Source organism: Ischnura elegans, chromosome 1 (assembly GCF_921293095.1).
Source record: "Ischnura elegans chromosome 1, ioIscEleg1.1, whole genome shotgun sequence".
Taxonomy (NCBI): domain Eukaryota; kingdom Metazoa; phylum Arthropoda; class Insecta; order Odonata; family Coenagrionidae; genus Ischnura; species Ischnura elegans.
The window spans coordinates 106,982,537-107,007,955 of NC_060246.1; the positions used below are offsets into that span (position 1 = coordinate 106,982,537).

Genomic DNA, 25,419 nt, shown 5'->3' on the forward strand with positions numbered 1-25,419 from the left:
TTATTACAGACATGAATATCTACTGAGATAAAATAACTGATTTAAATAAACTAAACAATGATATTTTACTAGTGAAATAAGAACTCATTCAGTGTAAGCTTGGAATCGGGAATGCTCTCGGCCTTTGGCCAAAAATCCACCGGCTTCTTACGAAACAACCTATTTTTATCTAGAATCATATAGACGCTAGTATGCGAGTCTTGGGGAATATTATCGTTGAATAGTGAATTTTACAAATCCATGGTAACATGAATGGCTCACTTTCATGTATTACAAATGGCAAAAAATGTTCGAATTAAACACGACTATTACAAATGAAGATTCTCAGTCGGCCTCTATACGTATTATCACCTATCGCGTATTAAAATGGATTTGCAAAAGTCGCCACTCCCGTCGCTGACGGGTAGAGTGACCTGGATTCCACGGGGAAATAAGCCATAATAATGACAGTGAACCGAAATTTATATTTTTGATATTGTGATCTACCAAATTCATACTTTTCCGATGCGATTCCCCGCGGTTATAATAATTACATGGTTATCAATAAGACTAAATGGACCTCGGTCATCTCATCGCCGCGCAGCTGACGTTTTGGAGTACCGATTAAAATGCGCCCGAAATGGCAACAAAAATCAAGCTTCAATGAGAACCACCTCTTTCTGATCTCCTTGGATTAAAAAATATATAAACCATATCATTCTCCATGTTAATCCTTAGAACAAGGTACTATGCGCATCATCAGTGAGCAATGCACCAGTGTTTCAGCGGAAAAGTGGGCATCAAAGAATTACGAATGGCAGTTCCAATACGCTTGCGGAAACAATTGCTTCCAACTAAATTCACGACGGTTAAAAAAAACAGCATCTAAGCCGCACGACCATCCGTTTTATGTATGCGGCTGGACGTGTAGAGGAATTCAGTAAAACGGGCATCTTGATATCGCACGTCTTCCCGATCGATTGGAGATCGCTCGACCTAGTGGCGATCTGCGGAGCGGTCTTACAGCGGCTGCTTATCCATGGAGAACCGTTAGCTGCACTAGATCCAGCACGTTCAAGCACATCCGCTCCACATGTCCCCTACGGCTGTCTCGTCTCTATGCCTTCTTCCTCCTCCACAAGATTTTTCTTCCCCATTAATGCGGTAACCGTATGACCGAGAAAACAGCCTATTGGTTTTGCAGACACCAGTTAAATGGGTCATTTGCGAAATCCTGGTTCATACATCCAATGCATCTTACTTTAATACGCAGTGCACTCAAATTACGGAAATAGATGCAAGATCCTAAGTATCTGAGTGAATGAATTAATTCTTGATATTTGAGCCGAGAAAAATAAATTAATTGCAACCGCAGATTTTTCGTCAGAAGTTCCTACAGGAAAAAATATTTTCTTGTCTCAGACCATCATTTAAAAATCCATGATATTGAAAATAAATAGAGAAAATATTTTATCACCTCTGTAAAGATAAGTTTGGATTATCGGTGCAACTAGAAACTACAACACACACATGCCATTTAATTGTATTAAAACTTAAAGGAAATGCTTACCTACCTCAGCATTCTCTCAGGCTTAAATCCCTCTTTTTTTCTTAAACTATCTCTTAGGTAATAGCCGATGTATTTTAAACACCAAACCCAAAAATGAGAGCATATTAACCAATAAAATTAACATGTTTCCAAATGCGAAGAACTCTCATTTTGCAGGATGATAACTACTTTTAGTTTTAAGTACACCGGAACTAGGTGATAACTTTTACGGGAGTCACCCGCAATGCACAAATTGTCCCATGATAACTACTCGAAGATGCTACCAATGAATGCATAAATAAAAAACAAAATATTTAATAGATAGTGACTGCAATATGCACTACTTGAGACAATAATAAAAATCAGGAAAAGCCAACCCTAGCCATATATACATGAATGGTAAAGTGAAGTCCTAAGACGGTGAAACCTATAACTTGGCGAAAGAGGCAATGAGAAAATAATAAATAAAGACTCTCCTCCGGGATGGGTACGAGGAATTATTTGAGATGAGAATTACAAGTATGCAGCACTTGATATAAGTAGTTCAAGTCGATGAATATGGGTGGTCAAATGATCAACACTGAGCTAAAAAGTTGGATAAAAAAATCATCCAAGATATTTTTTTCAAAAAAGGCAACAGTTTATTCATTCTTTCGTTGGTCCATATATATATGCATAAGCGTTTCAAGCTGTTTATATATTTTAAGCGTGATATATATATTGTTTGTACGATAAGCGAATCGTTTATGAGAAAGCAATAAGATGCAGATCAGATCTCCGCCGGGGTGGGGCTGGGAGTGGGATGATCCAGAAGGCAGTGGTGGTCGCTGAAGTAGGGCCCCGCGTTCCTCTCCGGACTGCCAGCATTACTCACCCATGAGCAGGGAGGCGGCGGCATCGTCCAGCCCGACGGACCTCGAGTGCGATGATGTGGTGGTGGTCGTGGATGTCGTCCGCGACCAGCTGTGGCTGGCAAAGTCGCCCTCGGCGGGGGTGGGCGGGGGCGAGAGGGGCAGGGCGAGGGCGAGCGGGGGGTAGGAGTGGTCGGACAAGAGGTGAGAAGGAGGCCCACCACCCCCGCCGTAGGTCGTGGCTCCCGTGAAGAGTTGTCTGTAGGTCCCGTACTTGTGCGAAGGAACCCCTGGTTTGTGGAACACAGATGGAAGGGACGATATAGGGATCAGGTAATTAAATAAAAAGTGGGGCAAGCTAAGCGCGCTGCTAGATTCTCTCGGGACACTTCAAAATAATGAGAAATAAACTGGAGGAGCGAAAATGCAAAAACAAAGCGAAATGATTGCGAAACTGAATATGGAGGATGAAGTGAAATAAAGCTGAAACCACTAGAAAGAATCCATTTCCAAGTCAGATGTTAAGCAAACCTCATGCGACCACCACCATTAGAATTGGCATTCAACCTGCATCCACATAAATAATTCGCATAAATATCGAACAAGGTTCAGTATGGAATTCCTGCCTCATTGCCATTCCATTCGCACGTTAAACTTTCAGAAGGCACCAACAGCCTTGCAACATACATACACAGGCCAGTTAATTGGAAATAAACCTAAAATTCAAACTATTGTTTATAATTGAGTAAAAGACGAGGCCAAACACTCAATCTTTTATTGACAGGACTAAAAAATCATAAACGTCTCCGTAGTTATGGTACATACCAATACTTAATGATTGTATGCGTTATATTTAGTATCTTAACCACTTTCTTCCTTCGTGGGTGCACTTATTCATTTTCCCGAGGTTTGGTCTGGCAACTTTTTTCGATTAATGAAATATTTCTGTTGGTTAACGTAACCACCAATTACCAATGTAACAAACCAATCCTAACATCGAAACACATACCGAAACGTTGGCTGAGTGACAAATATTTCAATACCAAGAAAATTTGCTTGAGAAAGTGACCAAACCTACGAGAAAGAAAAAAAGCGGAACTTAAGAAACATTGATTGCTAAGAAATCCACATATTTGAACACGAAGCATACATCTAATACTAAGTAGGAACTTAAATTGAAAGAACTACTTCCGCGAGTACTTCTGTGCGCTGTGCTCAGCGAAGTAAATTCCTCATTTTTGTCTTATTTATTGATTTAAATTTTACCCAAAGTTTTCTATTTAAACATGAGTGTGATATACTCATCCAAATTACCGCGTGAACGAGGAGGGAAATCACATTAATTAGCTCCGGTAAAAACATGGACCAAGAAATCATAACACTATCCATTTTCCTATTTCCCATGACAATTAATCTAGGCTCCTGGCGCTTGGCTTTTGGTCCTCGCGGTTCATCATGACTGGCAACGCAAGATAGAATATGCATCAACCAGTGCTTAATTTCTAAAATTTGAGGTACGCATACCAACACGAAATGTGTTGGAATGCGTTCCACTAACACTAAATCCTCACGGTTGTCAAATATAAGCCCCCCTCCTGAAACTTCCGAATTTTTAAAACCCGTATTAAAAGTTATAATCAAGAATATTGTTTCACCAAATAGATAAAACAACGATGAAATTTTTTGATACGACCCAATATTCCCCGAGAGGGATCGAAACGCCCTTCCGGTCGAAATTAAGCCTCGCTTAGCAGTATATGTCAAATGTGTCGATACCACCACGTTAAAAGCGACGAAATTGACAAAGACTGTCATGGGAAAAAATTCCCTTGATCGAGAATAAAACCACTGACTTTTTGCTTTGCGAGCCACTGTGGACACCACTACCCTATCCAGTTTCTTAGATTAACACGCAAATACCAGAAAAACTTTTTATGCACACAACAATTCAAGAAAATGAAAAACCTAAAAAGTTGCATTCAGAAGATACCTTACTACGAACACGCTAACGCTAAACGATATGATCACATAAAATATTGTTCACTACAACAAAACACGAAAATAGTGAAGAGAACCAATTTCGTACATCATTAGGAGAGTAAAAAGTAAGAGTTTTTATTTTATTGAATTTTACAACCTCTTTTCGTTTAATATCCTCTTGTCATTATAATCAGATAGAAAACTATTAAACCACGTAACTTCCACGGGATTCACCATCAGTGAAGACTTGGAATGAGATCCAGCCTCCTTCGGCACGTCATTACCTGACATCCACTGAATACTAAACGGATAACACAAACCACTGCCCCAACAAAAATGTCAGTGCATTGAATTCCCTACGAAGTCGCCAGACATTTTAACATACAATCATTTCTTGAGATCTTGCGAATGCATCCCATAGCTTTTCAAGACATTTGCCACATGACGAGCATATTTCATGATCTGAACAAAAGAATCGCCCTGAATTGAATGGCATGTTAGGAAGATTATCTTGGGCACCGTTATAAAATACCATTTAAAACTAGATATTTCACAATAGAGTAAATACGTCGCTCAAACGATTGTGGTATTTGTCTGGGTAAGCTTGGGTCGATCTACTTCCCATTGACCTTATGCCAGAGACACGTTCAACGGAATAGCTGAGAGGGAACGTAAGAAACCAACTTCTGATACGATGCTCTAACAAACTAACCGAGACAATAGATTTCATGACAGAAACCCCATCCAGAAATAAGCAGGAATGCTGGGTACATTTTTCCAACACTAAAGAATGTGTGGGCACTTCTCCATAATACTGACTCTACGTTGCAACTGAGAGCCAGAATGTCCTCCAGGGCAGGCTTGACTCACATTGTCAGCATATTTTCAACGGTCGAGAAAATTCATAAAATTAGTCGCACGCTTTATATTTACTCTATACTTGCATGCACTTTGCGAGAAGAATTTTTGACGGCTGCGTTTATGACTCGCCTTCTATTGCAAGGTCCCAAGTGAAACGGAAACGACGCTGAGTGGTGATAATTTTAGCCCAAAAATTTCCAGTGAGCATGAGAAAGCCGGAGGAAAACATACAACTGCGCACATACAGGACCTTCTGGAATAAATTCCGTCAGTTCGGTCGTTTGCTTCTGAGGATTTACCCCTGGCATTCAGCCACGAGCCAGCCGCCAGCCATGGCCGCCGAAGAGGAGGAGGTTGGGGGAAGGCGGTGCCGGGGGTGGAATATATATGCAAACGGGTAATATTTTTTATTCCCTGAGAGGAAAAGGGGAGAGAGAGAGAGAGAGCAAAAGTGAGAACGTCAGACGCAAACAAGCGAACAGCGCCGATTTTCCCATCTGCCCGCGGGCCCCAACACACAGAGGAACTCTTATCACGAGAACAGAGCGGGCCAGAAGTGGAGAAAAAGGAACAATGAAATAAATAAATACATCATTTCAAATCTAAAAATAACGAAACGAAAATATTTTCGTTGTCAAAATCTCCATGAGAAAAAGAATACCATTTAGAAAGAATACAATAAAGTATTATAACACCATGTTCAGGTAGTTGCAGTAACCTGATAAATTACATGGATTTCCCTACTTTTCTCTAATACATAGGCTCAATAATAAAAAACCTCCGAACATACTGATGATACAAGTAATTGCAATACGTTAATTAATTGAAGTATCCGATTATAAAAATATTAAGGAGGTATGTTCATTTGAGAACATTGCCTAACGGTTCTGGTGAATTTAAGAGCAGTGCAATGGACTGCTTGCTCAGACACAATGATGATTGTTATCGTTATAAAACGTTAACATGGCAAGGCAACGCTTCCGGTATTTGAATCCGCTCTACACACTACGTCACGATTTTGATCGAGTATCTACAACTAACGACACATCTAATGGATGCTGCCCCATAAAAAAATCATTGGTGTAGTGAGATATTAATTAATTAATATTATGATAGTTCTTTCTTAAAAAGAACCTAAACTTTTACTCTGTTGATCCTAATTTCAAAAAGACCTGGATAAACAAATATTTTGGCCTGAGTGGTGTTGGGTCTACCACCTGACTCACCCAAACTACGTCAATAATCTAATACATTCGCTTAGAAAGGTATTTTCATGGAGAACTCCACGTATCAACGGATCTAGAAGAAAGTGCTTCAATTAGTGTACTGGCTCAGTCCATGAGGTTTGGCCATTACCATTTTTTTACCGATTCAACCACGAGTTGCGTAATAGTTTTATCTTTGGAAGAAAATTAGCACGATTAGGCCGGAAAGTAACATATTGAGCCTATATTTGACCCACATTTGATTGATTTTGTCCTAAAAATTTGGATATCGTCGGCGGAGCATTTATTCGACCTAGAATTTTCTATTATAATGTTACATGAAAGCAAAACCTTGAACCTCGGTGAACCTTGGGCATAATTAAGTCAAATTGGAGCACTTTTGTAGAAATTTATTTTGTATGAATGTGTTCGGAGAAGGTTTTAATAAAAAAAACCTTTTGTTTCTCAGCTTTTCCGGTGGATTTAAGGGGGACAGGGGCACGTGCCCCTCCCACAAGACGCTTAAGAAATTGATCAGTTTTTTTAATACGGCTATCATTAAGTTCGCTTTTTGTGTATTAGGGAGCCTCAATCATTAAATTTCATATTAATAACTTTCATATCAAAATAAAGAGAATATTTCGTACAGTAATTGTTATGTCTTGTATTTGATTTCAAATATGAGGAAGAAAATTTGCTAGTCAGATACCTGTGCTACCCTCCCCCAGAAAAAAACATTGATCTGCCCTTGAGTACACTCATATATTAAAAGGGACAATTTCACCGAGGAAATTAGTTTACTTTGGGAAAAATGCGATTAAATTAATAGATTCCTCCTGTTTCAACGCAAGTAAAAGGGTATTTTCTTAAAAAGTAGGCAAGGGGTCAAGAGACAAAAATATAAGGGCATTTTCTGCCACAAAAGTTTCATGAATTGGCATTCACATTTGGGGATACAGGCTATATTCGTCGGCAAAACTTTGAGGCAACCTTTCCAAAAAAATCGTCGAACTCGAAAAATAGGCAACGAACAAAAAGAAAAAAAAACAAACGGGAGTTCTTTATCAAACGCTTTATGAGTTCGCATTACAACATGGGAACAAAAATCTATACTTTAAAACGGAATTCAAAGGCTACCTTCACAATTTATAATTCTCATAGATAGTATCGATTTCAACTAGCTCATCAAACTTCCGGGAAGTATTGCCTCTCACCTGAAGTTGGGTAAATCAAACACAATATCCCAAGTTCAGGTAATACGATTGTACTTCTTAAAATGAAATGCTCATTCGCATTAATATTTTAGTATATAAGTCGATTATTCCCAAAAGAATACAAGGGCAGTCTTGCTAATTAATTATTCTCACAAGAATTACTAATTCCAGTTAGTCAATCAAACTTTCAAGGAAGACATTTCCGCTCACCTGAATTTGCGTTCACCACATAAAAAAGTGCGAATGGTACCTACACATTCGTGAATAATTCGCAATCTTTTATTCGACGAACACTTGAAAGAAATTGCAAGAATAATGCGCGCACAAATATGCACGAGATGATGGGTAAAAGTTGTCGACAAAATCTTTCCAGCCCGAGCTGATGTGACAGCTTCAATTGCCCGGCACGAAAGCTAAGAGACGGGGGAGCGAGGTAGGAGAGTCCCTGGACCTCGCGTATCTTAGCTGGGCCAACGGGTCGGGCCCACATGGTGCCGAAGCAAATTCTAATCTCGCGGATGGACCACGGAGGGAGGGGGGAAGGAGGGCGGTCGTTAAAAGGCAGCCTTGAGCGCGGATAAATAAATTGGTGCGGAAGGGAGAGAATAGAACGGGAATCAACGTATTGGGACCGCGAGTCAAGAGACAGAGAGAGGATCTGTTTGGGTGAAGGTCGTTGGCTTAAGTGACATCTTCCAATTGTTTCCAGGTCCCACTGAGACTTTGGTTTGGATTCTCAACAGTGAGCTCTACGAGAGACAGAATGAAGGGCAGGGGGAACAGGGAAAGAGACTACAAGGAGACAGTTGATAGATACGGAAAAATATGCGTCACGAGACGACTTTGACGAAATTCACGCGCAAAATAATAGCAGATGGCAAGAAAGGGTATTCATAGAAATAAGGCAATTAGCTTGAAGTACCAGAATAAGCGCCGAATACCGAAATGGCTCGATGAAAGTGGCACCTTAAAAGATGAAAAAAGTAAGCGCCTATAATTATCGACTTTAAATACCGAATTGTACGTCTATTTGATCTAAATAAAAAAACTTATGCCAACTGGTACATACATAATCACTCATAAGGAGTAAACGAGTAAGCTTCTTATCTCAGCCCAAATACTGCAATCATAACGGGTCTCAAGGTCCTACTTTATCGTATCAATGTAAGCACCCACGATTTCAGTCAACTAAAGGGAAAAGCGAAAAAGCAATTCGCAAAATCAGGAAGCTACTCACAAGAAAGGCTACATAGGAATGATTGAGCTAATCATACATCATAGAATGAAAGCCACGAGCTTCCATTAATTCCGTATTTGTGATTCGTATTTATTAGCTTACGTATTCCATTGATTACGATTTTTACAACAGAGATTCTAAAAACCGTAAACCTGGAGTTACAATCCTGATGGAAGCAGTGGCGGACTAAAGGGAGTGCGGAACCGTAATTTCTGGAAAAATTGAAAAAATTGCAATACTTAAGGTGGCTCTCTAATAAAAGTTCTCATTTCTCCAGCTTAGCAAACAATTCTTAAAAGTTATTGAAGAATATCAAAAAGCCACTTATCTATGCTTGTCAGACCTCAAGACGCATTAACGCGGAGAGGTATTGCATGGCACTATGGTACAGCGGAAAGTCATGAAGCGCCCAAAACAACAACCTTGCCGCGTCCCAGGATGGAAGCTAAAAAATTTGGAGTGCGACAGATACGTCAAAGTAGTCTAAATCTGAAGTGTGAGTTGAGCATGAGAAATAAAACCCAACAAATTAGGGAAGTAGGTGTTGGGAGATAAAGACAAGAAGGGCCGATGCGCTTCGATCAGGCTGTCGGGAATCTGCGAGGACTGATCCGTACGTAGAGAGATGAGAAGTGAGGTATGGAGGAGTATGAGCGGCCAGGAAGATTGGGGAAGAGGGTGGGGATGTGGTGGCAGCATGAGGCAGTGGTGGTGGTCATTGCGAAGTTCGACCAGGCCGATCCCTCCTACCTCAATGCCCAGGATTCCAACCATGTCGTCCACCTCGACAGTCTTGCCAAACGCTTCCTCCCCCACTCCTTCCTCTCCACCCCCGGGACGGCCGTCACCAGAGGGCGAATCAAACTGCGGAGGCGGCGATGGCGTCTTCCGCCTCGTGTGGTTCGGCTGAGTAGGGTTGGGTTGTGTTATTCCGTATGCTTAGGCATCCGCTATTTTGTTTGGCACCCACTGCTTGATATCGCTATTTGTGACCAGAAACTATCCGGAAGAGATCTAGGGAGTAAGGGGTCATGGAATACCCAACGTACCACGACGGTGAACGGTGTTATATGTCACTACGGTTAAAACTACTTTGTTGGGCATAAAATGGTTAATATTTATCGTTCTTGGCGATTCAAAGCTACCTAAAGGGTAATGTGGAGCCAAGGGTCACCGTAAGTGAACCAGTGGATGTAGTACAATTATTATTAGTATAATAACAAGTCTTTATAGAAGCCAGACTGACGCATAACTGCTCAGCCTGCCGTGTCTCATAAATCTCACCTCATAAATTAACACGAAATCACAGACCAATTTTGATTAAAAATATTTGGCTAGCCACCCAACACTAGATACTCATAGCTGTTTGCCAACAAGAGGTTCAAATCGAGCAAAAAGAGCACCAAGAAGGCGCGGATGAACGTATAACGAGTGTACTACAATGGGGAATGTACAGGAACTCCCAAAAATCAGCACCGTAATGAGATTTTGGCAGGCCCTACGAAGTTTCGCAAACACCTTGATGAATGAAAAAGTGCTTGGCGTCGTGAAGAGAGACTGACTGTAGAGGTTTAGGGTCGAGCTGACGGAGAGACCTTCGACGAGAGGAATTTTGGCCACCGTTTGCCGCACGGGTAGGGAAGGCCGCCGGCGAACTGGAGCGAAACACCATTAGACGGGCGACAAAAGGATTGGAGCTAAAAGTGGGCAAAACCCTTAAAGGTGGGTTTCCCAAGACTTCAATCATGGCGCAAACACAACCGCAAGCAAACATTCGGCGAATAGTCTTATTTCTCGCACCCCTTTCGAATGATGATCTACAAATACCTCCATGACCGGAGTGAACGTTGGAAGCTTGGGGACTTCGCTCATCGGGAACTAGAAACTCACTCCTTTATGTTGGGAAATTTTATGCAGACAACACAACTCAAATTCTAAATCAGTATTCAAATTGAGCGAAAAATCAATGCGCGATATAATACCGAGTAAATAAAAATAGCCACACAATTACGCACAGATTACTTCAGACTACTGAGAGTAAAATTATTCTGAGTGTAAAAAGAGGATTTGGAATTTTTTTAATCTTCAATTTTAGTTGAAAACATGATGTAAGCATTAAATTGGTAGGCTGCCGAACGGGTACGGCAGAACTTGGACTGAGAAATCTTAACGAAGAACGTGGATACTGCCTAAAATCAAGGTGCGATTTTCTAGCTTCCTGGAGGATTTCCAGCTGGTCAAGGAATAAAAATATACCCTTACTGTGAGCTACATAGGCCTTCCCCCGTAATTTCTTGAAAAAATTGCAATTTTGAGGTGGCTCTCCAGTGAAAGTTTTAATTCCGCCAATTTAATACGCAATGTTTAAAAATAAATTATGGCTATCTAAAAGCCTCACATCTACGCAACCTGATCTCAGACGCATTATCGCTTAGAGGTATTGCATACCTCCAAGTCGCCCCAAAAAAACGACATTAATCCGCCCTTGCATAGACCAAGGTTAAGTACCAATTTAACTAAGCACATTCTACAATCAGATAAATGTACAAGAGACCATAACCCAGGTGGGAAGTGAGCGGTTGCGAGTCGAAAAATGCTCGAAGTTAGTGTACTTTCATTCGAAATCAATCAGGAAATTTATCACAATACCTCCTACTCATGAAAAATATCCTCTAAGATTCCAATGGAAATTCGCTAATAATACTTCCAAGCACACTTAATTGTAATGAATTCAAGATGAATATCCCACCATCTCTCTACGTGATTACAACGTGGAATAAATGAAATTTCATGCTGATGTTCCATAACAAACCCATATGGAGACCGTGCACTCATTGATGAATTAAAATATTTTGAGTATCAGACATCGAATTAGTAGGAAAAGGCCTCCTAGTGTACCTTACCGTAGAGGAGAAGATTCGGAGTAGATGGAACACAAGATAATACAGCTAATATAGGTAGCAAGAAGAAGTAAATAATGCGAGAGCAAGTAAACACTACAAGAGTACTAAATCCAATTGTGCCGTGATCAATAACACAATGGAAATGATTAGCTACTAGAAGATAAAAATTTTCTGACTCAGAAACACTTGATAAGACATTACTTTCAAGGCATAATGATTAATTCATTGACTCATTAGTATTAAACACGGAGTTTACGTCATCAATGCTCCAGCTAGTACACAATTCATGCCAAAGTATCCCATTGCTCAGATTTTTCAAGTAGGTAAAAAAAGAATTGCCATTAATCATGACCCATCCTATTTTGATATTTCAGAGTTATATATTTTCCACCTTCCATATTGTTATCGAAATAATGAATGGTGGACACTCATTAAAGAATATTAAGTAAGAACGAACTCCCCTTGTCTTCAATTATTTCTACCTTTCGAGTAAATCTCGGGATTCTCATACAGAGCCGACAATAGACATTTAGGCTCACGGGACAATACTGTTTTACCTTACCTCTACCCCACCTATAGGAATGCTGAGAATGCTTTTATTTTTTGGCGGGGGGGGGGGGGGCTCTGAGATATACTTCCCTCACTTGCACCCTATAACCTATGGTGGCCCTGTTTCCATCGGGTTAGTAGTTAAGAAACCAGAGTTTCGATAGCTAACTTCGCCATTGACTCGAGGATGGCGAATTTCGGAGTCAACCTTCCCCTTTAGTTGCCATTTTTACAACCAAGAACTTTTCAGCTTACCCCCGATCAGTTTATTCGTCTATACACAGTAATTACCTCGATATTCTTAATCTGAGCTTCAAAGCATTTTAATTAACCGAGAAACAGAGTCTACACTTAATATACCGTCTTCTTAAACATAGTCGCAGAGTAATTTTCAAAAATTATTCCGATTTACTGCTGACATACTTATTACTTTCTGATTGCCCAGACAAAATAAAAATGTCTTCCGTGGGATCGGGGATCGAAATAAGTCGGAACTGATTATAAAAAAGTACCACTCTTTATACACATAGAAAGCAAACCTAATCAGATATTATACATTCGAATGAATGATTCACAACGGTGGCTCTTAAAGTTTACAACGAGAAAATGATACCAAGTAGGTACATAAATAATACCTAATACAAAAATTATGGACGTTGGAAGAAAATACACGTATACAAGGAGGAAACAGTTAAAAATTATCCCGTAAAGTTTTCTCTAGAAAAGTTCCGAGAACTGATGACAGTATCAAGACTGTGAAATCCACTACCGTTACACGAACAAGATTACAGCAAAAATGCCTATCTATAATTGACCTCCTCGAAGTTCAGCAGCAAATGAATTAAATCATCGATAATTTATAACTTCCCTAATTTCTAACACGAAAAAATGATAAAAATGTAATGAATTACAAGCGATATCACCTGATTCATTCATTCGTATTTTTACATTAAAGTGGCATTATTAGTTATGCTTTGCTTTACCACTCTATAAGCTGCGTCTTTGGCGTGCCCAGGAGGGTTTTAAAAGCTTCACTTTACACTATGATTATTTATCTAATTAAATCATTTTGTCTTGGATCTCAGTGTATTCAACGCGAGTACTTTTTCCACACTTTGTCATCAGCTTTTCCAATAGCAAATTTTAGTCTAATTTCTTTAACTTTGCGCATAATATTTCTAGCATGTGCATCCCATAATGAATTGTTGAAATCACGTTGGTTCCCAAATTTTTAACTTCAACTGACAACACCTAAGTGTTAACTCCACTAAAGAAACAAATATCATCGGGACAAAATCCGCCAGAAGTGTAAAGCAATAAACACACGTATTTGTATTTATTTCAAGCTCACATTTCTATTGCTCAAGAAATTTCTGATGTAGGCAATACATTTCCGCGAAGACAAGTCTAAAGGATCATTCTTTACTATGCCACGGGCTTCAGTCGGACGTAACCTTCCCATTCATTTTACATTTCAAAACTCCGAGGTTGATTGGAGTCCAAAATCTAGAAGGCATATGAGCGTCTTGCATTTGAGATAGCTTACATTAGACGATAGGCGCCAAAACCTCTAGCGAGTGGGTTGAGAGAATAGAACTGCCAAATGCGCAGTGAAAATTCATAATTTCAGGGAACAGGTTTATTCCAAATAAATTACGGAGGAGGTAGAAAAACAGAAAATCCCCATCTATTACAGAGATACTGAGGAGTCGTTCAAATTCCTTATGACATTAAGAAATTTCAATAATTTAGGAAACTTAACCCTCAACCTCGCTTTAAAATAATCAACCACAGGGATAGTAAAAAATAAAGAAATCGTTAAGAAATCAAGGGTATAAAATTCATTAATATCGGCGAATAACGATGTTTGACGGTACTCAAATCAAAAGCATCAAGAGATTTTCCTAATAATGGTATTACTTGGTGTTCCACCTGTGACTAAAAGCTTCATTGCTGTGATTGGTTACGGAGGCCAATGCTGGGCGACTATCTCAAAAGAACATAAGAAAACCCAAGGGCCTAAAAAGAAACTAAGACGAAAATGCTTCTTACCGGGAATAAACGGTTACATCTCCGTGTAAACATAGGGAAGGCATCGACATACGTCAATCGCTACTTTCGGTCAAGACGACTGAAGGTCAATAGGCTGAAAGATAAAAGTGGAAGGAGTGGTAGATTGAATTTTCGCTGCTCTGATTGCAGCCTCCGAGGTTTTTAAGGTGCCACCTGGAATGGGGACAGCGAAGCTAATTGGCTCCAAGGTGAACACTTTCGTACGGAGTCCAATTCCGACGGGCTAAACGAAGGTAGGCAATTGATCTGATGCACGTGCATCTGCCTCTCGTCAATTGTGAACGCCAGACGACGGTGAAATATTCCCGAAACCTCTGGCGCCTCACCAGTCGGGGCCGCGAATGCAGAGCAAAAGCATACATATTAATCGCGATGATAGAATGATTGATGTAAAACAATGCGAGGTAGTATGGAGCCAAGGGAGTTGGGACGGAGATACATGGGGACTACAGTCCTTCAATCAGTGGCGGATTTAGGGGGGAGGTCACAGGGGTCGTGATCCTCCCCAAAATTTCATAAAATATTTTATCAAAAATTTGGCTATTTATTTCTTCCATTGTTAAACTTCTAAAACGTCTAAAATTGTCCAATTTCATTTGTTTTTAAGGATAAAAATTAAATTTTAAGCTCCAAAATGCGTAAAAAAAATGGACGTCTAAAAAATTTAGATGAGAGAACGCCCCTCTCTCCCATGGTGGCATTCCATACTCCCCGGACTCAGGTCATGACCCCCAAATTTGATGCTGAATCCACCTCTGCCTCCATGTATAGAGCAACACATTACACTAGATGAAATGCCTTAACATAAACTTGTTTAACACGATGTTCAATTTATATTTTATTAGTACAAACGGTATACCAGATTAAACAAAAAATTAGACTAAAATTTATTTCGTACATTATAAATCCACTGGCCTCTTCCTATGCTCACACCTGACCTCCCGTAAACTCTAAAGCGACAACCCTCCGGTATCTCTCCCGCATGGGGTTGTGCGCATAAATTAAATCCCAGGTTTAAAACTCAAGGCTACGATAATATGGAAGATAAAAATTAAAAAAAATAAATATATTTGTCGATACATCCCGAGATATTGCCATTTTTGTCCAATACATTATTTATTTTTAGTAAAACAATTTTATAATATAACTGCAAATACTAGGCAGAAAAACGAAAAGCAGAAACGATTGTTTTATAATGGTCGACAGCGAAATCACTCAATTTCCCTCTATATTTCGTCCGCAAATACACAAAAAGGTACGTAGAGATAGAGTCAAAAGGAAGGTGTGCTGTGACAAGGGAAAGGAGTGAGAAATGCCTTGATATTTTTCAATTAAACTAAAACTGAAATGATAAAAAGGCACTCACTATTGTTATAAATAAAAATATAAAAATACATCACGATGAAAGTTTAAATTTTATTCAAGCCAAATTATCTCAATTCCGTCGTAACATACAACCAAAAGTCAAAGACTAAAAAAAGTTTTTTTTTTAAATTCTCGCTGAAGTAAAAATTAGCTGACCGATACATTTACACTCACACACCAAGTGGTTCCACTCAACCCTTTCAGATTTTTTTAAATAAGACTTTTCACGACAATAAAATCCAGCAAGTTTTCCAAGTTTTGATTAGTGGCATAAAGTGCCTCAATAAAGGGTGCACTTTAAAGTTAGATGATGTATCTTGTGAAAATTTGAGAAAAGTTACAGGACAGAATGTGGCTATTTGTACAAAGTGGTTTCAAAGGGGGTTGCAAGGGGAAAGGTAGGGTACTACTGGGCTCCAATAGGGTCCCGTAAAACACTACATGAAGTGGAAACAAATTACCCCCAATTAGCCTATTGGAGCGTTCTTAGACATGGGAATACTTCCTGGCATGGAAACAGGCACGCAGCCAAAGGGAGGGGGGGGCTCGAATTCAGGCCCCTCGATTTTTTTCCTTTGTGGCGACTACCCGCTACTATCTGCTGAGGAGACCACTACCTTCAGGGCATCTATCATCTGAAACTCCATTTTTCTACACAGTAATATTTCATAATTCCTGCAAAATATTTAACGACGAATTCAACTTTCAGCACTATACAAATAAAATACAGAGCTACTAATTGAAATGTATAATTTCCCGATGGGTGCGAATGGACAGAAAAATACCAGCATAAGCAATCTGCAAAACTCTCACTCTCGCACCTCCCATTCTCCCCTAACCCGATGAAAATTCTCGGCAACGTACCTTTTGGGAAAATACCATTTTCAAACAATGAAAGCTAATTACGTTTTCCAATACGATAACAGATGAAAAATAACTGGACAAAGTGTTCCACAAAAACGCTTATAATAGTTGAAGCAAAAAATGAGTAAAAAGACGAATTGTGCTTACAAGATGGACCATCTCTTGCTGGGTAAAAAAAGGAAAATACTAAAACATTTCAATTTAAGGCAATCGTCTGGCATAAGATTTACATGTAAAAACAAAAAATTCCAGTCAGAAAGTTATAAATGAAAATCCGCAAAGATAAAACAAATGGATATTAGTTGGGAAATAAACTCAAACACATTAAAAATAATTATTCCATGATTACTCAGGATACAAATTAACGAGCAAAATAATGTTAAATTCCAGAGTAAGCTACGTGAAAAATAATTTTCAAAGGTGTTTGAACCTCACCAAAATAACTCATATAAAAAGTTTAAATCGATTGTTTAACTCCTTAATTAGCAGAAAGGTATAATTCACGTCGCCGTGATATTAATTCGCTAACCGTGAGTTTACACATAAAAACAATTACCCCGTTCAAAGGATTCTAGGCATCTTTTTCCTTTGCGTCAAGCATGGATGTCAAGGTGACCCCAAAATTGGCGCAGAGCCACCCTTACATAATGTGGATTGTAGTAAATATTTCGCTAAAAGGCTGACTATCTCTAAACAATGATTATAACGGCAAGGGAAAGCGGGATAAGAAAAGACAATACATATTCGCATACGTAAGTACCGTGGTATGTATAAAGCAGCATAATTCACCCAACAGGATCACCACATCGTCTATCGCGGTTTCCGCACTACCACTTATATTCGACATTTTATCCGAGCCAAGTCATGTTGAACGGCGAATAACGCATGGATTAACATAAGTTTGGCTGATGAACTGTAAGTATTGACCCTCAGGTATGAAAAGCATGAAATAAAAAGCCCATTATGCTCCATTCGACCACCTTTCCAAGATGAAGGATAAGCTATATTGACCAATAATGAGGAACTACTTCTGATAAAATATACTTCCCAACAAAATTGCACAACTAGTCACAAATGTCTTTGCGTCTGCGGTACGGGAAAATATCTCTAAAATTAAGAATAAGAATTCCTGAAATATCGGTTTTCTCACCAGCTTTCCACATAGAGCCTGGTAATATCTTTTCGAAGACCTTAACGCAAAGAAACACGCTTCTAAAACGTCATAGCTGTCGATAATTGCCCAAGAAAAGGGATCAACCACCCCTAAAACCACCGCTTGATCCCCATAGCAAACAGTACGTCGAAGCAACAATGTACTCGACACCGAGCGGTTGACCGCCATGAGAATAGAGGTACAATTGATTCCCATACTAGCTTTTAGATCCTAAGTGCTGTTGACCTTATCGACAAGGGACATGCGATACGTTAAAGCATCACCTTAGCTGTCGTTGAGAGTTTCACTCAAGGGCTACAAAAGCATCGATACGCTCCATTCGGGACGGAAATGCTAAGAATCCCGCAAGCCACAAAATTCTAAGAATCTCCTTCGCAAGCATCGTGCGTTCTCGTCTCGAAATGCAAAACGAATGCGACCGGATCCACCGCCACAGCGCCATCCACCCAACACGAACAAGAGAAGCGGATGCGAAAACAACAGAAGAGAAGAAGCGCCAAGCAGCGCAGTGTTTCAAATGCGAGGAGTGACCCTCTTCGATACTCCACTGCTTGAGAGGGATGCATCAATCCATCTCCACCGCGGTCTTATTTTGACATTTCCGGGACGTACTATTCGTTCAAAATTTTAAATCTTGAAAATTTCAGGCTGTATAAATTGGAATTTTGCCTAAATTGCCTGTATCTGAATAATTAAAAAATTTGAAACATGAGAAAATATAGAGCTACAATTTGCTATAAACCTGGGAATTTCAATGTGGAAATATACGTTAGCAAAAAATTTTAAAAATTTAATTAATATCTAAATGACACTTGCCTGCGCACATCAGACATAAGAGACACTATCGCTAATAGTTATTGCATATACTACCAAGGCGCAAGGCGCCGCGGCAAGGAATGAACTGCTCTCTCAAAACAACATTCTTAGTCCGCCCCGGACGCAGGAACGGGAGTGCCCAGTGCCCGTTAAGGGAATACATATTCCCAAGCCCTTTTCATCCAATTTAATATCCACCTCAGTTCAACAATCGACATCGCTCCTTATATTATCCATAAACCCTTCCAATCGATCTTCCATCTTCGCTTACTCACATCCTTCCCTCCGTCACGGCCTTCATGATACGGTACATCCCCAAACCTTCTACCTCCCCCTAATCTAATTTCGAATTTCCCCTATCCCCTCGTCGAGTACTTCCTCGTTCCTTCAACGAACGCTTCGTTCATCCCACCTTCTCGCATCCTCCTTACCAATCTCTTCGACGCCCAGAGCGTCGGTCTACGGCCTATCTACATCCTCTGCATTATTTCATCCCGCAATTTATCACTTTTCAGGTGCAATTCAAATTTTAAATTCGCGTAACAGTTACACGATAAAAGCAGAAAAATATTCGCATACTTTGCTAATAAAGTTACTATTCTGCCATAGGTGAAATAAAAGAATCGTTCAGATACAGTGCACTTAAAAACTTAATACATGCAAATTTGAGAGTATCGTTCGCCACGAATAACGAATGTGTGCTACATATGGAATAGGTAAAGAAGGATGTGAAAGAGGAGAAGTACGTAGGTGTGAAAAGATTACTTGACACGAGAATCAGTGTAGAGCTTCGAACCTCATTTCAAACCAATCTTAGGATTGTTGACCAATGATGATGATGTAACGGTTCCATAAAAGCGATTTGAAAATGGAAATATATCCGTAAAATATAGGTATAACCTGCCGTGAGTTCACTATTTAATATTTTTTTCCACTAAATTAGGATAATTAATGCTATTAAGAAGTAAAAAGTGCACTGTTTGAACATAATATCGATAATCTTCTAGTACTCCTGCAAAAACGTTCATGGAAAACAATATTAGAAAACCGATTCTTGCTCAAATCTCATAGCCGAAATTCTGAGAAAACACGACGAAAGACATGAAGAATTCAAAGCAGCGGGAGACGTGAAATTTTTGGATGGAGAGAGAATGGACAGCTCAGGAGCGCGCACTGGTATATGAGAGGGACGGCGGTGCGTGGGTGGTTTGAGCGGCAAGGTCCGTGGGAAGTCGCCGCCGTGGAAGCAAAATATCTCTCCTATTCGTCAAGCGAAGGTTTCGCCGGCAGAAATAGCGACGGAGAGGCGGCCTCTCGCGCTGGCGGCTAATTTTGGGGAGCTTCAGGGTGCCACCTTCTCCCCTGATATCCTCCCCCCTCCCCTTGTAAACGCCCTTCATCCCCCTCCCTCCCTTCGCATCCACCCCTTCCTCTCTCTCTTGGGCTGCCCGCAGCGCTCCACCAAGAAAACCCTCTTAAACCGCACATAACCACGCCCATCCTCGACCTGCTTTAGGAGGACCAATTGCCTCAAGGATCCATTATACTCCCTCTCCCGTCAAAGTGTAAAAACTTACCCGAAAATCCCTTCCCAAGCGTTTTAAAACACTTCCACTTTACCCGTTCACGTGTCGCCCTCTTCTAATAAGGCACTCAAACGATCGCCATTCCCACCCTCTCCGACCTGCCCCCACTCTTCGCCCGTCCTCGCAACCTTCCAAAGAGTCTGGGAATTTTAATTATTCTCCCCAACGAAAGATTCTGGATTTAAAAAGAGGCACTTCTCCAAGAACGAGCCATGGCGTTACTGATGAGCAGAGCGAAAATATTTAATACATGGGTATTCGAGAGATTGAATGGCAGGTGTCAAACATTTTGGATGTAAGAAATTCCTGCTACGATGGGAACTGCCTATCATGAAAAATATTTTGAAAGGCATTGGTGGATTGTATCAGTCACAATGGTTGCATACGAACTGATTAATGCAGTTGAAATTTATTTCATAAACAAGGGCGGATTTCATTAAATATAAATTGGCTTGAGTTACTTCGTCACTTGACGGCAGTTAACTTAAATACGTTAATTATCTACGTCGTTGCGTGTGAACCCCTAACGGTTCTGGCGCCCATTCTTTGCACATTCGTTATTTTACTTCCAAAGTGTATATTAATATTCACTATGGTGTGGAAAGAACAAAAATGAATATTCAATTAATGACCCACTTATCAGGCTGATTTCTTTAAATATTTTTACTATCTAGTGGCACGAACGCTAAATAACGGGTTATCCGGCAGTTTTCAAGGGAAAACCTATCAAATACGACTGAGATACAATTGCATATAGAGTCAAACCGGCTAAAAACTTAAATTCGATCTACACTCTAAGAGTATTTATTTATCTAAAAATAAAAAATCTGAATTCGAGTACATCCGTAGTTACTTTAATTCACCACCGCCACCTATCAAATTTTGTACTACAATTACTTTACCCTCGTAACTATTTGTTCAAGGTGCTCTGATTCTCTGGTAGCATAGAATATTGCTTTGATTAACCGAAGTCGCACATCTCACTAATAATTTTTATAATATTTTTAGGAACTATTTCGCGAGTCCCTTTACTTTCGATTACTCTTACAAGCAGTAAATAGATGCTATAAGAAAATAGTTTTGTAAAATAAAAAAATCGATTTGTATAGATGAATCGATGTGATTTTGGTGATAAATCATGCATTATTTATAATCACGTGTTTTCCTTAGTTACACATGATTCGCATGTTCACGATATCTTTCAAATCCATCAAATGCCTTTAATGGTGATTACAAATGGCAATTCTAAGCACAGAATCGAATGACCGCAAAGACAAAAAGATTGTCAAATATTGTAGTAAAAATAAAATCCTATTTAAAAACTCTGTCCCAAAATTGGGTCAAACTCAAGTCTTTTTCTAATTGAGGAAGATTTTATCACTGATAAACACCTCTAATCAAAATGACTCCAACTATAAATATCTTTCCCCTCCATATGTCTAAAGCGACGCATCAATTGGCGTATTTAAACGTCATGTGCACGACTCTATTTTCCATTTAGAATTCCTATTCAAGCGGATTGCAACATCTCAAGTTTACACTTTCATTAATGAGCATCATTCCTCCCGGCTTCCCCAAAGCTTTCCATCAAATACCTGCGCCAAAATCACCGCAGTTGACGGCGAATCTGCTTCGTTTATCTACTTTCGCAAACTCTTTCACGGCGGGAAAAACGTTACACAAAATTCAGCAAGAGGTTCTAAAATAGTTATCTTTCACCGTCAACAAAAATAAAGAAAAAGTCATAATTCAGGCGACGTAAGTTACAGCAGCCTTTTGCACACAGCCCGAGGGCGATGGCGAATAAAGTTGCTCCAGAATAGAACCGCTCTCTCATTACGAACGCACGTATTTTAGCGTTCCCACATCACCCTACCCTCGCACCACCCCACTCCCCCTCCTGGCATCTTTCTGGTGAGTGTGACTCATTTGGCATTCGCTCTCGTTTCCTGAAGTATAGAGGCGACGCATGAACCAAGCACGCCTTGGAGCGACGCTTCCACCAATCCAGTCCCGTCCTTCCTTCGAACCCCGCCGCGGACGCCCTCCGAAGCCATCTCACCTCCGGCACTTTCATCATCAACAACGCCCCTTCCCGCACTCCTAATAACCTTATAGCACCCCTTACCTAAGAGCGAGCCCGCAATTTTGCCATCTGCGCCTCCATCCGTGCCCTGCCCCCTTAACCGTCAAAGAAAGTGAGGAGTGATTTAACGCGACTTAGGTATGACTGGTCCCTTGAGGAGCAAAGGAGTCATCCTGACCAGCTGTGGGAGGGGTGGGGGAACCCACGTACAAAGTATACAGAAAATGTACGTACATTGAGCCAATTAAGGAGTTGCGCGCCAGCAAATTACGATTCATTGATCTAAAATTGCTACTTAACCGCGTCACTCAAATTCAGACGATTAAAAAATGTTCCAGAAAATATTTTACATTATCCCCGCTAAGATCATTGATGATTAAGATTTTTTGGCGTGGGAGCAAAGTGGGGAAGTCCAAGAAAGTCGGTCCTAACAAACTTAGCCATTACGCTTCCAATAGCTAGCTAATACAGAAACAGGCTATTATAATTTGATATCAAACAAAAAGGTTTAAGGTAACTGAGTTGAAACTTTTATTAATATTCAGTCCAGTCAAAAAAAAACATTGTTAATGCCCTCCTAGATTTATGACGACTACATAAATTCTCCATGATGACATCAAATACCAGAATATTAACCTCTCTGAGAGCGAATGAAAGTAATTTTACACCAATGGTCTATTCAAAGGTGGGTCAAAATATGCTTTCTCACAAGATCGAATTTACCTTGCACTGAAACGCTATTGACTTAAATCAGGATTTTCGATGCAAAATTGGAAAATAAAGTAGTATGCAATACGCAAATTGCAACACCTATGCACATTTTGCAGTTTCTCCTTTGGATAAGCTGATTAAAATTTTTTCTAGACTTGATACCTTATGAGTCATGCTTAAAATTGTTGGAGAAAATCAAAGAGACTTGGAAACAATGGAGTAGCACTCTTTTTCAATGATTTCCACGTTATCAACTGGAGAAAAAGCTTTCATTTGGCTATTTCACAGAGGAAAAGACAATAATGTGAACCTAGTGTTGCGGGTTGCCTACATAAATTATGGCGCTTTTTGCAGGAACCGTAATTGATTTAAAAAATTATTAAAGCGGGTGTGAAACTTACATGCTGTGATTTAAATTCCAATATTCTTTAAAAATAATGTCTTTTACGCAAAATATAGTCACTCTTTCTGAAAATGACGATTTGGTTATTTTTGTCAAAATTTTGCATATGTGAGGCCTAAAAGATATTCATCGGCTAGGAAAAGTTTCATCTGTAATATCGATAAGAAATAGGAAATTTTTTCACATACTACGATTCATTATGAAAGAAAAATGGCAAAATAGGGCACCCAATAGAGAACTATGCAATAGACGAACAGTTCCAGGGTTTGTGCCTTTGGACACTGCAGGCTTCTGCAGGACATCTGCATGATTTTGTAGTTGCCAGAATTTCTTAAAATTGTAGGCAGCTCAGAGAAACATTCACCTTGAAAATTTAGGTGCGATAATGGATATAAAATGTATATTAACTCTAATACAATGAGTCCATACTCCATTCTCACCCACCAAACCACCTCTGAACAATAATACAAAATTGACTGATAATAATGACAATTAATTCAAAGTCATTACATGCCATAACATAAATTTACAGTTGCTTTTGAGTAGCATTATTCAACCCTTACATAAGCCACACTCAAAACAATTTACAATCAATTTTAGTAAACCAGTCATGCATACCCATCCATACTGAAAGCCCTTTCAACCAAGTATTCTAAGTGATGTTATGATTTTGTTTGCATGCATCAAGTTAGCGAAAAACTAAAAACTAAAAGAAGCATCTTCCGCACATCAAACTTTATGCATAGCTTTTATATATTTCCATACCTGAATATGAAGTGTTGTAATTGCCGATACTCCATTCACAAAGTTATTCCTCATAAAATTGGAAAACTAATTGCTTTATATTGTCAAAGAAACTATAACTACAACTACTCACCATGGATGGGACACAACATTTTCAAAATCATGAAAAGATTTAAAAAATTGAATTTAAAGCTATTTTTCATACAAATATAATCAAATTCAAGATATAAAAAGTAAAAACCTCGGTATAACTAGATTGAAATCAATGAAATGATTGGAACCCCACTATGTGAGGCACTTGCAAGAAGAGCATCTACATCACCACTGAATCTGCAATGTGGTGAAGGTTGATTCCAGTGGTTCTTCCTGAGGGCATTTGTAATTTTAACGATGATCCACTGTGAGTGGGACAACTCAGAGGCACCACAAAACGGCATTATGTGTAAATCACAATTAAAGTTATTAGTTAAGATTAGTTAATGATTACAAGTTCAATAGTAGATCGATCGCTGGTAATATGTTGACACTATGGGTGGTATATAGCAATCTCTGTACTGTGCTGTTTGAGAAAACATACCTAATTGAATTGAGTGAAGAATGCTCTTTGGCAAAAACAGATACAGAGGAGAGCCCTGAAACATTCTCAATTCCACAACTGAGAACAGTGTGTCCTTTAGGGACATGCAATTGCCCTATTCAGTCTGCCATTTTGGTGAAAGGTGGTGCATTTGTATTTGATTGAGAAAATTATTACATAACCTCTGTTACCCAACTGCACTCCCAACCAATAATAAAGACACAATGAACAGCAAAAGGTCACCTAACTAGGTATGGCAGTGCAATTTAAGTTCCCATGTTGATAAGCATTGCATTGATATTTAGAAAATTGGTAGGGATTTACCATATATTAAGGTTTAAATTTTACCAGTATGCAAAACCAATACTGTATGTCACTAAATTACAGCTCTTATTAGAGGCAAGAGAAACAAGGATTTCAGAAATGAGTACTGATGTAATGTAATAAATTTTCGTCCTAAAACTGGCATGATCATCTGCCTAGACTTTTAAAATTTTAATGTCATCCATAAATGCCATTGTCAGAGGCATGAATGAGCAATAATGGCTGTAGGTCGTAGGGAGACTGATGCAGTTCCTTTTTATTCGAGTTCTTTATAATGCTCTTTAGATGCTAATTCCAAAATGGTTTGAAGCTATGCACAAATATCACTTTTAAAAATCACAAAGGAAGAACTCACAAACACCATAGCA

The 25,419-nt window shown here is 39.4% G+C and overlaps 1 protein-coding gene across 5 annotated transcripts in view; it reads right to left on the bottom strand.

Annotated features, from left to right (window-relative positions):
• Nucleotides 1-2,146: 2,146 nt before the first annotated feature.
• LOC124167698 (titin) overlaps nt 2,147-25,419 on the bottom strand; it is a 290,842-nt gene continuing 267,569 nt past the window's right edge. For all 5 annotated transcript variants that reach the window (XM_046545725.1, XM_046545709.1, XM_046545700.1 and 2 more), the window contains one exon: nt 2,147-2,669. In XM_046545725.1, the coding sequence (XP_046401681.1) occupies nt 2,395-2,669 (275 nt within the window). In that variant the 3' untranslated portion in view covers nt 2,147-2,394. The remainder of the gene's footprint in view (nt 2,670-25,419) is intronic.